At 36.2% G+C, this 12887-nt stretch overlaps 1 protein-coding gene across 2 annotated transcripts in view; it reads right to left on the bottom strand.

Annotated features, from left to right (window-relative positions):
* Positions 1–12887, bottom strand: part of LAMA2 (laminin subunit alpha 2) — a 795715-nt gene that overhangs the window by 553051 nt on the left and 229777 nt on the right. For both annotated transcript variants that reach the window (XM_072637652.1, XM_072637653.1), the window contains exon 3: positions 11951–12063. In XM_072637652.1, the coding sequence (XP_072493753.1) occupies positions 11951–12063 (113 nt within the window). The remainder of the gene's footprint in view (positions 1–11950; positions 12064–12887) is intronic.

The following is a 12887-nucleotide window of genomic DNA, read 5'->3' as shown; positions in this document are numbered from 1 at the left end:
TAACCTCAAAAGGACCAGGGTTTCCCTTTGCATCTTGCACCATCTCCAGTCATTCTGATGAATATCTGGCCACTGGACCCAGATGGCTCTAGAGGAGAAGTGAGGCTGGTGACTTTGCACAGCCCTCCCTCACTCAAATCAAAGTCAACTGCAAGTCATGTCATCACTTCCCTGATGTCAAGGTCCTCTTCAAAAACAAAAGAGAAACACAAGAACCTCCGGTAAGTGACAACCTCCCAGACTCAGTTTCCTCATCTATAAAATAATGACAATCATAGCAACTGACTCACAGGGTTATCATGATGTTTAAATGAGATAATATATATAATTTGCAAACCATAAGCACTACATAAATGTTTCTCATCACTGGTATTATTATTATTATACTAAGTAAATAATCAGAGATAGAATGGCTAAACTTGCTTCAGGAGGAGATAAAATAATATATTGAAAGAATTTTAAAATTCAAGGAACATTAGATGTCATTTAAAGCAATCCCCTTACTGGGTGGCTCAGGATGAGAAAACTTACCTCCTTGGATCTCAGTTTTTTTCATCTATAAATAAGAGAGTTATATGAGATTTTCTCTAAAGTCTCTTCCAGTTTTATGATCAATGATCCTGTGATCATTTTATAGATAAGAAAACAGGCACAGAGAAGATAAAGTCAGTCAGCTAGTTAGTAGCAGAGCTGCTCCTACAGCACAGTTCTCATTACTCAGGAAAAGATGGATCTAGTATATGATTCCGTTTATGTGTGCTTTATCTTTACAAATATAAATTGCAAAAAAAAATATTATATACCCCAGAAAACATTTTTACTCAAAATAAAATAATAGAAACAGTAATATGTTTATTAACACACTGTATAAAGGCATTCCTATAATGTACTGTATATTGCAAGATTGTATCTTAAATTATTTGCAAATTGTTATCTTTTTTAATCCAGCAGAAAATATTTTATAACTCACTGTTATTTAATGAATAAATGAATGAATATGTGTGCATGTGTATTTCAGGGTTAAGATTTTTCACCACTAAATTAATACAAGAAATAGAAATAGACTTATAATTAGGTACAGTCACCAAGTTAATATCACTCACTTAATACCATAAAAATAATAGTAATAGATATTTGCGTAGCACCTCAAAGTTTACAGTGTCCTTATAGCCTTTTTTTCTTTTGATTCTCACAACAACCCTCTCTTTGAAGCACATGATATTTTAATCCTTATTTTATAAATGAGGAGACTGAGGTTAAATTAATCAATCACAGATGTTTTTACTTATCTAATTACAAGCAGAAAGAGAATCCTAGAAAACTCAGAACCAACATATGTTACATAAAACATACAAAAAGCATATTATTAATATGAAAAAGTGTTTTGCAAACCTTAAAAGCAAGTCTGAACGGCCCGCCAAAGGAGTTCAGTCCTCTGTCATGTAAGAGCCAACTGAACTCCTTTGGCATGCCATTTGCAGAATGGGATACCAAATACCAAATCACTTTGATGTTTGCTCTTTCATGATGTAGTTTCAAGTCTGGAAGTGCATTCTCCCTTCATCCCAATCTTCAGAACTCTAAAGTTCCTATCCAACAGTCACAAGGACACCCACTCTGAACTCACTGTCTTAATCATCTTTTCTCAGTCTGCTGAAAGGGTTTCTTATTTTTCATACAAAGATTTATCTGTATACCACAGTCTTAGTTCCTAACCATGCATATGAATTGTCTGATTCATCATAGAACCTCCTCGCACACCAACTAGAACACCATGGACTTCATCCTCAGTTTGATACCTCCATTAAGCTTATAACGATAGCTATCTTGTTTTGTTTGCTTTGGTTTTTTCTGAACACCTTAAACTGAGATCAGTATTGAGTTTCATTTAATCAACCACCATTTATTAAATTCCTTAATTGCCTGTTGTGTAAATAATAACAATATTTATAGCAATAACAACTAGCATTTCTATAACACTTTACAACATCCAAAGTGATTTATGAATATCTTATTTTTGTCCTCACAACAACCTTGGAAAGGAGAAGCTATTTATGATTCCCATTTTATAATGAGGAAACCTAGGCAGATAGAAGTTAATTTCAAATCTGGCCTCAGGCACTTACTAGTTGTGTGACCCTAAGCAAGTCACGTAACTCTGTTTGCCTCAATTCCTCATCTGTAAAATGAGCCAGAGAAAGAAATAGCAAACCACTACAGTGTCTTTGCCAAGAAAATCCCAAATGGGGCCACAATGAGTTGGACATGACTGAAATGACTCAACAACAAAAACAAAATCCACAACAGAATGAAAGAAAATTCACTATCTCCCAAAAGCAGTCCATTCCATTTTTACAAAAACTGAATGATTAGAAAGTTGTCCCTAAACTCTCTATAATTTTTTCCCTATTGGTTTTTAGTTTAGAGTTATATAAAATAGATATAATTCCTCTTCTATATGCTTCTTCAAATACTTGAAGACAATGATCACTTTCCCCAGCAACATTGCCAACAAATCCTTTCCAGGTTAAATAACCAAATTTCTTCAAAATCTTCCTCATATGACCTTATTTACAGAATTTTTATCATTTTGGTCATTCTGTCTTAATAACATTTCATTTAGTTTCCTATTATGTCTCTCAAAATGTGATGCTTAATGGGGGACTGATGTAAGGATATAGAACAACATGTACATGACATCACCTGTCCATAGTTGTAAAATGTATATAATCTACTTCTCTTCTAATTTTTATGGTGTTACTTTTAATATTAACTTTATGCATCTAATTTGAATTTGTTATAGAATATTGCATAAATAATTGATCCAAGACTAATTTGTGCCAGATTGCTTTCCATCTTTCCCAATACTTTTATCAAATAGATTCTTTCTGAAATAATTTATCTCTTCTGGTTTACTGAATATTAGGTGATTGAGCTCCATAGTGTCTTAGTCTACCTTGTCTACTCAGTTCCATCGTTCTACTTTTCCAAAATACCAAATCACTTTGATGTTTGCTCTTTCATGATGGAGTCTCAAGTCTGGAAGTGCATTCCCCCTTCATCCCAGTCTTCATTATTTCCCTTGATATTCTGCATCTTTTATTTCTTCATGTTTATTTTGTTGTTATTTTATAAAATTCCATAAAGTAATGCTCTTGACACTTTGCTACAGCATAAAATATAAATTAACTTTAATAGCATTGTCATTTTTATTATTTTCTTATTGCTTGGTCCATCAACAAGAACTGACTCTTCTAGGGTATTCTAAATAAGCTATCATGTCATGAAATAGGAATAGTTTTAGCTCTACTTTGCCCATTTTTATACTTTTTGTTTCTTTTTTTATCTCACTGCTATTGCTAACATTTCTAGAACTGTATCACATAATAGTGGGGAGAACAAGCAGCTTTGCTTTACCACTGTATTTACTAGGAAAGCTTCTAGTATATCCCTATTACGTTTGATGTTTGCTTATAGTTTTAGATAAGTATTTATATAACATTCTAAGCCTATTTGTAGAATTTTTAACATAAATTAATTATATACTTTTTCAAAGGCTGTTTTTCTGTATCAATTAAATGAAGATATGGTTTAGGATGGATTTTTTTTATTTCTAATATAATTAATTGAATTATTTTGTTCATGCTGAACCATCCTTGCATCTCTGGTATAAATTCAACTTCGTCATAATGAATGATTTCATGGATGAATCAATGTAATCTGTTTGATAGGACATTTAAAAAACTTTTTGAATTGCTATTCATTCTCCTCTGGTTTATATTTTAGTACTATTTATCTAATAAATGGAGGCTGATATGGTGCTGTATTTCTCAGTTTTTGAGGATAGTTTGTGTTGTACAGGTTTTAATTTTTCTTTAAGGTTTTGATAGACTTCTACGAATCCATAGGACCAGGAGAATTTTCCCCTTCCCTTCAGTAGTTCCTTTGATTTTGGTCTTTGATCAATTTGGGCATTTTACATGTTTGATGGTATTCCTTGATTTCTTTTAGGGTCTCAGTTACATTGGCATGTAACTGTGCATAGTACGTTATGACAATCTTTTTTTTTGTTGTTGTTATTCTGGTGTTATATTGATTTCATTTTAGTCATTTGCTATTTTGGGGATTTGATTTTCTGTACTTTCATTTTTGCTTTTTAATCTACTTAGTTATTTTTTTAATGTTAATTTATTTATTTTTATTTTTCAACATTCATTTCCACAAAATTTTGAGTTCCAAATTTTCTCCCCATCTATCCTCTCCCCTACCCCAAAATGCCACTCATTCTGATTACCCTTCCCTCAACCTGCCCTCTCTTCTAACACCCCTCCCTTCCCTTATTCCCATCTTCTCTCTTGTCTTGTAGGGCAAGATAAATTTCTATACCCCATTACATGTATTTTTTATTTCCCAGTTTTGTGCAAAAACAATTCTCAACATTTGTTCCTAAAACTTTGAGTTCTAACTTTTCTATCTTCCTCCCTCCCCACCCATCCATACTGAGAAGGCAAGCAATTCAATATAGGCTATATGTATGTAGTTTTGTAAAAGGCTTCCATAATAGTCATGTTGTGTAAGACTAATTATATTTTCTCCATCCTATCCTGCCCCCCCCATTTATTCTATTATCTCTTTTTACCTTGTCCCTCCCCAAAAGTGTTTACTTCTTATTACTCTGTCCTCCCATTTGCCCTCCCTTCCATTATCCTCCCCACCCTCCTTATTCCCTTCTCTCCTGAGTTCCTGTAGTGGAAGACAGATTTTCATACCAAATTGAGTGTGCATATTATTCCTTCCATAAGCCAAATGTGATGAGAGTAAGTTTCACTTTTTCCCTCTCACCTCCCCCCTTTTTCTCTCCACTTCTCCCTTTTTCCTCCCAATATATTCCTCTCTCACCCCTTATTTTTATTTTTTTAGATATGATCCCTTCCTATTCAACCCATCCTGTGCTCTCTGTCTATATATGTGTGTGTATAATCCCTCCAACTACCCAAATACTGAGAAAAGTCTCAAGAGATACAAATATTATCTTTCCATGTAGGAAAGTAAACAGCTCAACTTTAGTAAGCCCCTTATGACTTCTCTTTCTTCTTTACCTTTTCACGCTTCTCTTGATTCTTGTGCTTGAAAGTTAAATTTTCTATTCAGTTCTGGTTCTTTCATCAAGAATGCTTGAAAGTCCTCTATTTCATTGAATGACCATTTTCCCCCTGAGGTATTATACTCAATTTTGCTGGGGAGGTGATTTTTGGTTTTAATCCTAGTTCTTCTGACTTCTGGAATATCATATTCCAAGCCCTGCAATCCCTTAACGTAGAAGATGCTAGACTTTGTGTTACACTGATTGTATTTCCACAGTACTCGAATTGTTTGTTTCTAGCTGCTTGCAACATTTTCTCATTGACCTGAGAACTCTGGCTACAATGTTCCTAGGAGTTTCTCTTTCTGGATCTCTTTCAGGAGGTGATTGGTGGATTCTTTCAACATTTATTTTGCCCTTTGGTTCTAGAATATCAGGGCAGTTTTTCTTGATAATTTCATGAAAGATGATGTCTAAGTTCTTTTTTTTTTTTTTGGTTATGGCTTTCAAGTAGTCCCATAATTTTTAAATTGTCTCTCCTGGATCTATTTTCCAGGTCATTTGTTTTTTTTCCAGTGAGATGTTTCACATTATCTTCCATTTTTTCATGCTTTTGGTTTTGTTTTATGATTTCTTGGTTTCTCATAAAGTCATTAGTTTCCATCTGCTCCATTCTAATTTTTAAAGAACTATTTTCTTCATTGAGCTTTTGAACCTCCTTTTCCATTTGGCTAATTCTGCTTTTTAAAGCCTTCTTCTCCTCATTGGCTTTTTGGACCTCTTTTGTCAATTGAGTTAGCCTATTTTTAAAGGTATTATTTTCTTCAGCACTTTTGGGGTCTCTGTTAGCAAGGTGTTGACTTGTTTTTCATGATTTTCTTGCATTGCTGTCATTTCTCTTCCTAAATTTCCCTCCACCTTTCTTACTTGATTTTCAAAATTCTTTTTGAGCTCTTTCATGGCCTGAGACCATTGCATATTTATTTTGGAGGCCTGTGATGGTAAGCATTGATCTTCCTGATCCAAAAAGATGGAAGAAAATACCTGTTCACCAAGAAAATAACCTTCTATAATCTTATCTTTTCCCCCTTTTTGGGGGCATTTTCCCAGCCAGTTACTTGACTTTTGAGTCCTTTGTCAAGAGTAGGGTATACTCTGGGGATCTGTAAGTTCTCAGTTCCTCCAAGGTGGCACAATCAAGGGAGAGGAGTTACTCTTCTCCTGGCCTGCACTCTGGTCTAGGAGTTACCAAAGCTTTTCTGCCCAGGATATGCAAATAGAATTCCAGAGCCTCCACCACACCAGCCAGCACTCTTCCTCACCCCCAGGCTGCCACTCAGGGCTGAGACCCAGACAAGGGCTCAATTGCTCCAGGGGTTTTAGGCCAAGGGCTCCAAAAATGGGGTGGGATCACCACTGCCTGGGGTCAGGGCTAGGGGAAGACCCTGCTTCCTTCTCACTCAGATGAAAAAGTTTTCTCACTGACCTTTGAATCTATCTTTGGCATTTGTGGGTTGAAGAATCTGAGAACCTCTGCTGCTGCTGGGGATTCTGCTCCTGAGGCCTTTTCAGGTCCTGTACCTGCCAGTGCTGACAGCCAGGGTTGAGATGGGCTCTGTGGGCTGAGCTCTACTTGTCACCCCAAAGGCTACTGTGGGCTGGAAATCTCTTTCATTTTGCCATTTTGTGGCTTCTGTTGCTCTAGAATTTGTTTTGAGTCATTTCTTACCGGTATTTTATGGGCTGTGGGAGAAGAGCTAGAGTAGGTGTATCTTTCTACTCCACCATCTTGGCTCCACCCACCCCCCCCCCCCATTTAGTTATTTTTAAAAATCTTTTCAAAAGATTAATTTTTGTCCTTTCCATAGGCTTTTTTGATTTCACATTATTTATTTCTCCTCTAATTTTCAACATCTCTTCTTTTATGTTTATTTTGTGTTTGTTCTCATTTTAAAAAATGCCTATTCAGTTCAGTAATCCTCTTCTTTTCTATTTTATTAGTATATATTGTTAAATAAATAATCTGAAGTGCCTTAGCTGCATACAAGAAATTTTGTTATATTTTTTATCATTACCATTTTCTTTCATGTTGACTGATAAATTGTTCTTATGATTTACTCTTTAACTCACTTAATATTTGGGATTTTATTGTTAAATCTTCATTTGTTTCTCTCTTGTGTTTGGACTCACTGAACCACTGTGAGGGGCCAAGAATGGACCCCCTAAGTGGGAAGGAGACACCCTGGTGTTGGGACCCGCCCGAACCCTGGACTGCCACGTCGCGAAGGCTACGCGGCCGCCGAGAACGGGTGCTGGGGAGGCACCATAAAAGGAGATGGCTTCACCCTTGGGGAGGATCTGGGACGGACCCTGGAAAGAGGAAGGTATATAAGACAACGCCCTAGGGAACTCGGGGGGACTGGACTGAGACACGCCAAATAAACGCTTGCTCTACCCTACTCTGGTCTCTGCTCGATTACTGCTCCCTTCCCTTGTTCCCCGGGAGGGAGCCCGGAGTCCGGGTCCGAAGCCGCGGTGTGCGGAGTGGAGAAAAGACCTCGCTCTCAGGGATCGCGAAGGTGGTCGGTGGTCGTCGCCCGGCCCATGACAAACCACTTACCATTTCCATTGTATTCTGGGCTATAAAGGATATGTTTATTTTTTTGAGTCTTTTTTACATTTTTCCATCGTTTGCATTGTCACTGTGCCTTAATAAATGGATAATTTTTGGAAAATTTTCATGGGATGCTGAAAAATACATATACTTTTTAGAAATCCCTTTCTAAAAAATAATTTCCCAAAAAATACATCTGTCAGCTCTATTTTCTCTAGGAATATTTTCAATTATTTTGTTTTTCTTTCTGTTAGAGCTGTCTGAGGCTAAGGCAAAATTATTGAAGTGTCTAATCATTACTGTATTGCACCATCTTCTTATAATTCAGCTTTTTTTCCTTTATGAATTTAGATTCTATGACATTTGGGGCATATAAGCTTAATATTGACTTGCTTTCTATGATCCCTTTCAGCAGAATGTGATTTCTCTCTTCGTTTTTTTCTAACTATTTAGATCTTCCTTCTCCCTCACTCTTCTTTTGTTAGTTTTCTCCCATTTTCAGTACCTTTTATAAAAGGGACCTCTTTCCCTTACTCTCTTCATTAATTCATTTCTATTCTAGAATTTGATTCATTGCTTTATCATCATTATACCCATTTTTATTCTTTCTTCACTCTCTTTATTCCTCATGTAATTAAAGCATCTACATTTTGAGAGGTTGCGGAGATCAGAAAAATGTCTAGCAACCAGGGGTAGGGAAACTATGACCTCAAAGTCACATGTGGCCTTCTAGGTCCTTGGGTGCAGCTTTTTGACTAAGTCCAGGTTTTACAGAACAAATCCTTTTATTAGGGGAAAGTGAAAGAGTTGCACTTACGGACTTAAAGGGCCACATGTAGCCTCCAGGTCACAGGTTCCCTACCTCTGCTAGGCCTTGCCCTCCTGGATATTTTCCTATACAGTATATTATAACATTGTAAAAAGTATATTCTCCCTTGAGATAAATAGAGCAGTTTCTTTCTGAAACATACAGAAAAAATATTTTTCTGCAAAGTAAAAGATTTATATTAATTTTCAAAGGATATTAGATATAGTTACAATAAAAATAAACAATTTTATGACTAAAATAAAAAGGAAAAAAATTTTTAACTTTTAAAAAATTATATATGTTTATGAAGAAACATTTTTCAGATGATATTTCAGCACTGCCAGATAGAACATTAACTGCAGAGTAAATTTAAAGGCTTAAATCACCTTCTGAATGATATAGAATTATGCCTCACTTGTGTTTTAAAGCGGCAGAGAAAGAACCAACAAGAGTTAGGGATAACTGGAGAAATACAAATATAAAAAAACACAGTTTGGTCAAGAGGATCAAATGTAATACTGGGGCATGTTGAAGACGTTGTAGCTATAGGGGATACTTAATTTCATCTGCATATTAAAGAAGTTAAAAAGTCATATGATTATTTGGAGACAGGTAAAATTCTAGAAAAGGACTATCAATGAGATAGGGAAAAGGGATAGTTTTGACTTTTTTTTAAAAGCAGACATACTAAGTGAAAGGAGGCTCTTATTAAAGTCACTGAAGAGATAGGACTTAGAAAGGGGATATAAGATAAGAATGAAAAAGTCATTCTATTGATGTTGTCGCAGTTTGAAACAATCAATAGTTAAGTGATTCCTAACTGATGAGCAAGAGAAATAGCTTCACTGGGAAAGAACTTTTTTTAACTTTCAGTTCTGTCTAGAGTAGCAGAGAAGTGAAGGTTCTCATAAAGGTCTGTTGTTCTGTTGCCACCTGTAGTCATAGCAAGACACACTGTTCCTTGATCCCAACACCGTCATTTTGATCCTCTTCAAGCACGATGGACAACAACCACCCAATTTAAGAAAGAAAAGCAGAGCTGATTATTCTAGGACTTTATATCCTGATATGTTGACTTACAGAATCAACATAAGCTGTGTTGTTTGGAATCTGTACAATGTAGCATCCACATGAGTGAATAACTTGCTGAGCTATTCACATTGAGGAAACTTTAGAGACCCTATTAAGCATGGTTAACCTAAAAGAACTCATAAACGTTTTGTTCAAGTTGAGAAGAGAAGAGGACTTACTTATGGTGCAATGAAGACCACCCAAGAAACAGTAACCAGAGAAATAATTTTGTGTGGTAAGAATATTCTTGAAAAACCCAATGAAACCAAAGCCTGCAGTATAGAGTTGTGATTGACCCTGAGAATGAATTTTCTTTGTTCACGTGCATTCATGCCAAATTCCTATTTAGGCTCATTTTTCACTGCAGATATTGAGCACGTTAATGGGAGAGCAGGAACCAGATTTAGATGTGTGTTGTGATATGTTTTGTTGTTTACACATAAGGTTTAATATATGAGAATCTATGGTATCATTTTTCTTTTGCCTTTTTATAAAAAATAGTTATATTTAAGATTTAAAAGTGTCAATATCTTAAGTGGCTGATCTCATGAATGGGCAACACAGAATTTGAGAGCTGGAGTGCTGAGTAGCAGGGAGTATATTTTCCCTCATTATTATCCCTAGAATGCTAAGAAAGTTTGAGTGTAGCCATGTGAAAGTATTCTGTCTTTGGGAATTTGTACCTGCCAGGATGAAAATGGTTTGGAATGAGTGGGTCTCAACATGGCCCAAAATAGAGGAATAACACTGGAATGACACACACTGTGTGTGTGTATTTTCACATAAAATACCATACAAGTGACCACCATGAGCCCAGTTATTATTAACATAGTCATTAAAATTCATCGCTCCTCAAAATACAGCAGGAAGATATTTTTACCCTTATTCCTATTCCCCCCAAAAAGATTAATTAGTTAATTAATTAATGATTTTCAGGGCTGTTCTTCCACCTTTGGTGTCCACCTGCCACTCAACTCTTACTTGTGGCTCCGAGAAAGTGTAGCATGCTCAGTGGTCACATGCTGGTCGACAGGCTCAACCAGGTTGAGGATAACTGACAGGATTCAAACCTTTCAAAGAGTTAAGGGTTGTCTACCCCAAGCATGTGAAGACTTCTTCCAATGGAATAAAGAGATGAGCACAATTTGTTCCAATAGCCACGAAGGCATCTGAAGCAGGTGCTGTGGAGCACTTAGAACTTGGTCAGATATCAGACACCAAGGTCATCTACTGTATCCTGAAGCACTGCCTCCCATCCTGACTTTTGTCCTGCCTCTAGACTTCACTGACTCAAAGGAGAGACTTTGTGCAATTCTGCCTCACTTAAATCCAATTCGCAAGCAAGTCAAGGTATCACCCATGATATCACAAGTCTTCTTTGAAAACGAAGGACAAACAACTACAAGATCCATCTGCCATCTCATCTTAAAACCAGAGAAGTCCCCTTTCTATAAAATCCATACTTTAATTAGGTAAGAGATTTGGCATTGAAAGAGAACTCTGAGACCATTGAATCCAACACTCTTCTTTTACAGGAGAGGAAACTGAGTTCAAGAAGCTAAATAATTTGCTTAATATCATGCAGGTGGAAACACAAGAGGTCAGTTCTGAACTCTGACTCCAGAACCACATCTCTTCCCATTAAACCATGTATCTATCATGGAAACCAAAAATATATTTCCCCATTTCCCTAGATTTCTCCTGACGTGTCTGCTTAAACCATTTAGGATAGTTGTGAACCTTAGGTGATAATAGAAGTCCAAAAGTGATATTGTGAGACATAGAAAGAAAAAAAGTTCCTACCTGTATGCCGCAAGCTATTCTTAACATCAATTTTATACAAATACAACCAAACTTGTTACCTCTCTGAAAGGCACAGGTTTAATTTGCAAATCTACTGACACAGCATACTCAGCTATCAGTAATGAGAGGCAATTTATTTGAGAGCCTTGTTATCCAAAAAACTCTTAACTGCACCTATCAGCAGCAGAGCAGGGGCACAATATTCTTTGGGAAGTTAAAAATGGTACCACTTTAGTGCTTTTGATGCACTCCAGATTTCTGTTGTTGTTACACATTTTCGTCATTAACTCTAATGAGTCGAAACAAAAACAGTTCCTAATATAGTATTGAATACTTCACATGAGGAATCATTTCAATTGTGCCTTTAAAATGAATGCCAAAGAACTATAGAGCTTGCTTAAAAAAATGTGAATAGTACTAAATGAATAGGCCACTTTTTTCTTTGTCACAAGACAATAACTAAAGATGTGAAGATAAGAGTGTCTCTTTACCCCTAAAGATTTCTGACAAAACAAAATAGCAAAATCCAAGGAACAATTTCCAAACAGTTGCGAGAAAAAGACTACCATACCTGCTGCAAATCCAGCGTAATGGTCACATAGTGGTATTCAATGCCATTCTTAATACTAGGGCTCTGCCACCAAGTGTTCTTGCCATCAATTGCATTCGTGATTGGATGCCTCTCTATTAAGGTAGGAACATATGAAGGGGAAAGAAAAGTCAGCATTAGACTGCTTCTCCTTGAAAAAAAATTCAAAACATTTATGTTGAAATGATTGTGATTTTAGTATCAAATTCAAAATGTATATTCAAAGATTCATTTGTTCCTACATTCATTGATTCTTTCTTTCCACAAATATTTACCAAACCCCTACTAATAAAGATAGCAATAGCTACATTGATGTTATCTTTTAAAATTTGAAATGCACTTATTTGATCTTCACAACAAGTTGGTAAGGGAGGTGATGTTGTTTGGTAGTTTCAGTAATGTCCAATGTTCTGTGACCCCATTTGGAGTTTTCTTGGCAAAGATACTAGAGGAGTTTGCCATTTCCTTCTCTGGTTCATTTTACAGATGAGGAAACTAAGGCAAGCAAGGTTAAGTGACTTGCCCAGGGTCACAGAGCTAGTAAATGTCTGAGCCCAGATTTGAATTCAGGAAGATAAATCTGGCACTCAATCCACTCTACCACCCTGCTGCCCCACAGGTGATATTATGATTTCCATTTTATAGGGGAAAAAAAAGCTGAAACTGAGAGAAGTTATCTGATTTGCCCATTGTCACACAACAAATAAATGTCTAAGGTAGAATTCAAACCCAGATCTCTCTAATTTCAAGTCAAGCATTTGATTTATTTTGCCACCCATGTACCACCTGCAATGCACTATAGTATAGGTACAGCACCATGCCAGGCACAATACAAGCTAGAAATTTTTCAGACAATAAACACCCTTGGATAAGACCACCCATTAGCTCAGGATGGGGAATGTAGGTCAGTAGCCTAAAT

The sequence above is a fragment of the Notamacropus eugenii genome, chromosome 2, assembly GCF_028372415.1.
Source record: "Notamacropus eugenii isolate mMacEug1 chromosome 2, mMacEug1.pri_v2, whole genome shotgun sequence".
Classification (NCBI taxonomy): domain Eukaryota; kingdom Metazoa; phylum Chordata; class Mammalia; order Diprotodontia; family Macropodidae; genus Notamacropus; species Notamacropus eugenii.
This window is presented reverse-complemented; position numbering and strand designations above follow the sequence as displayed.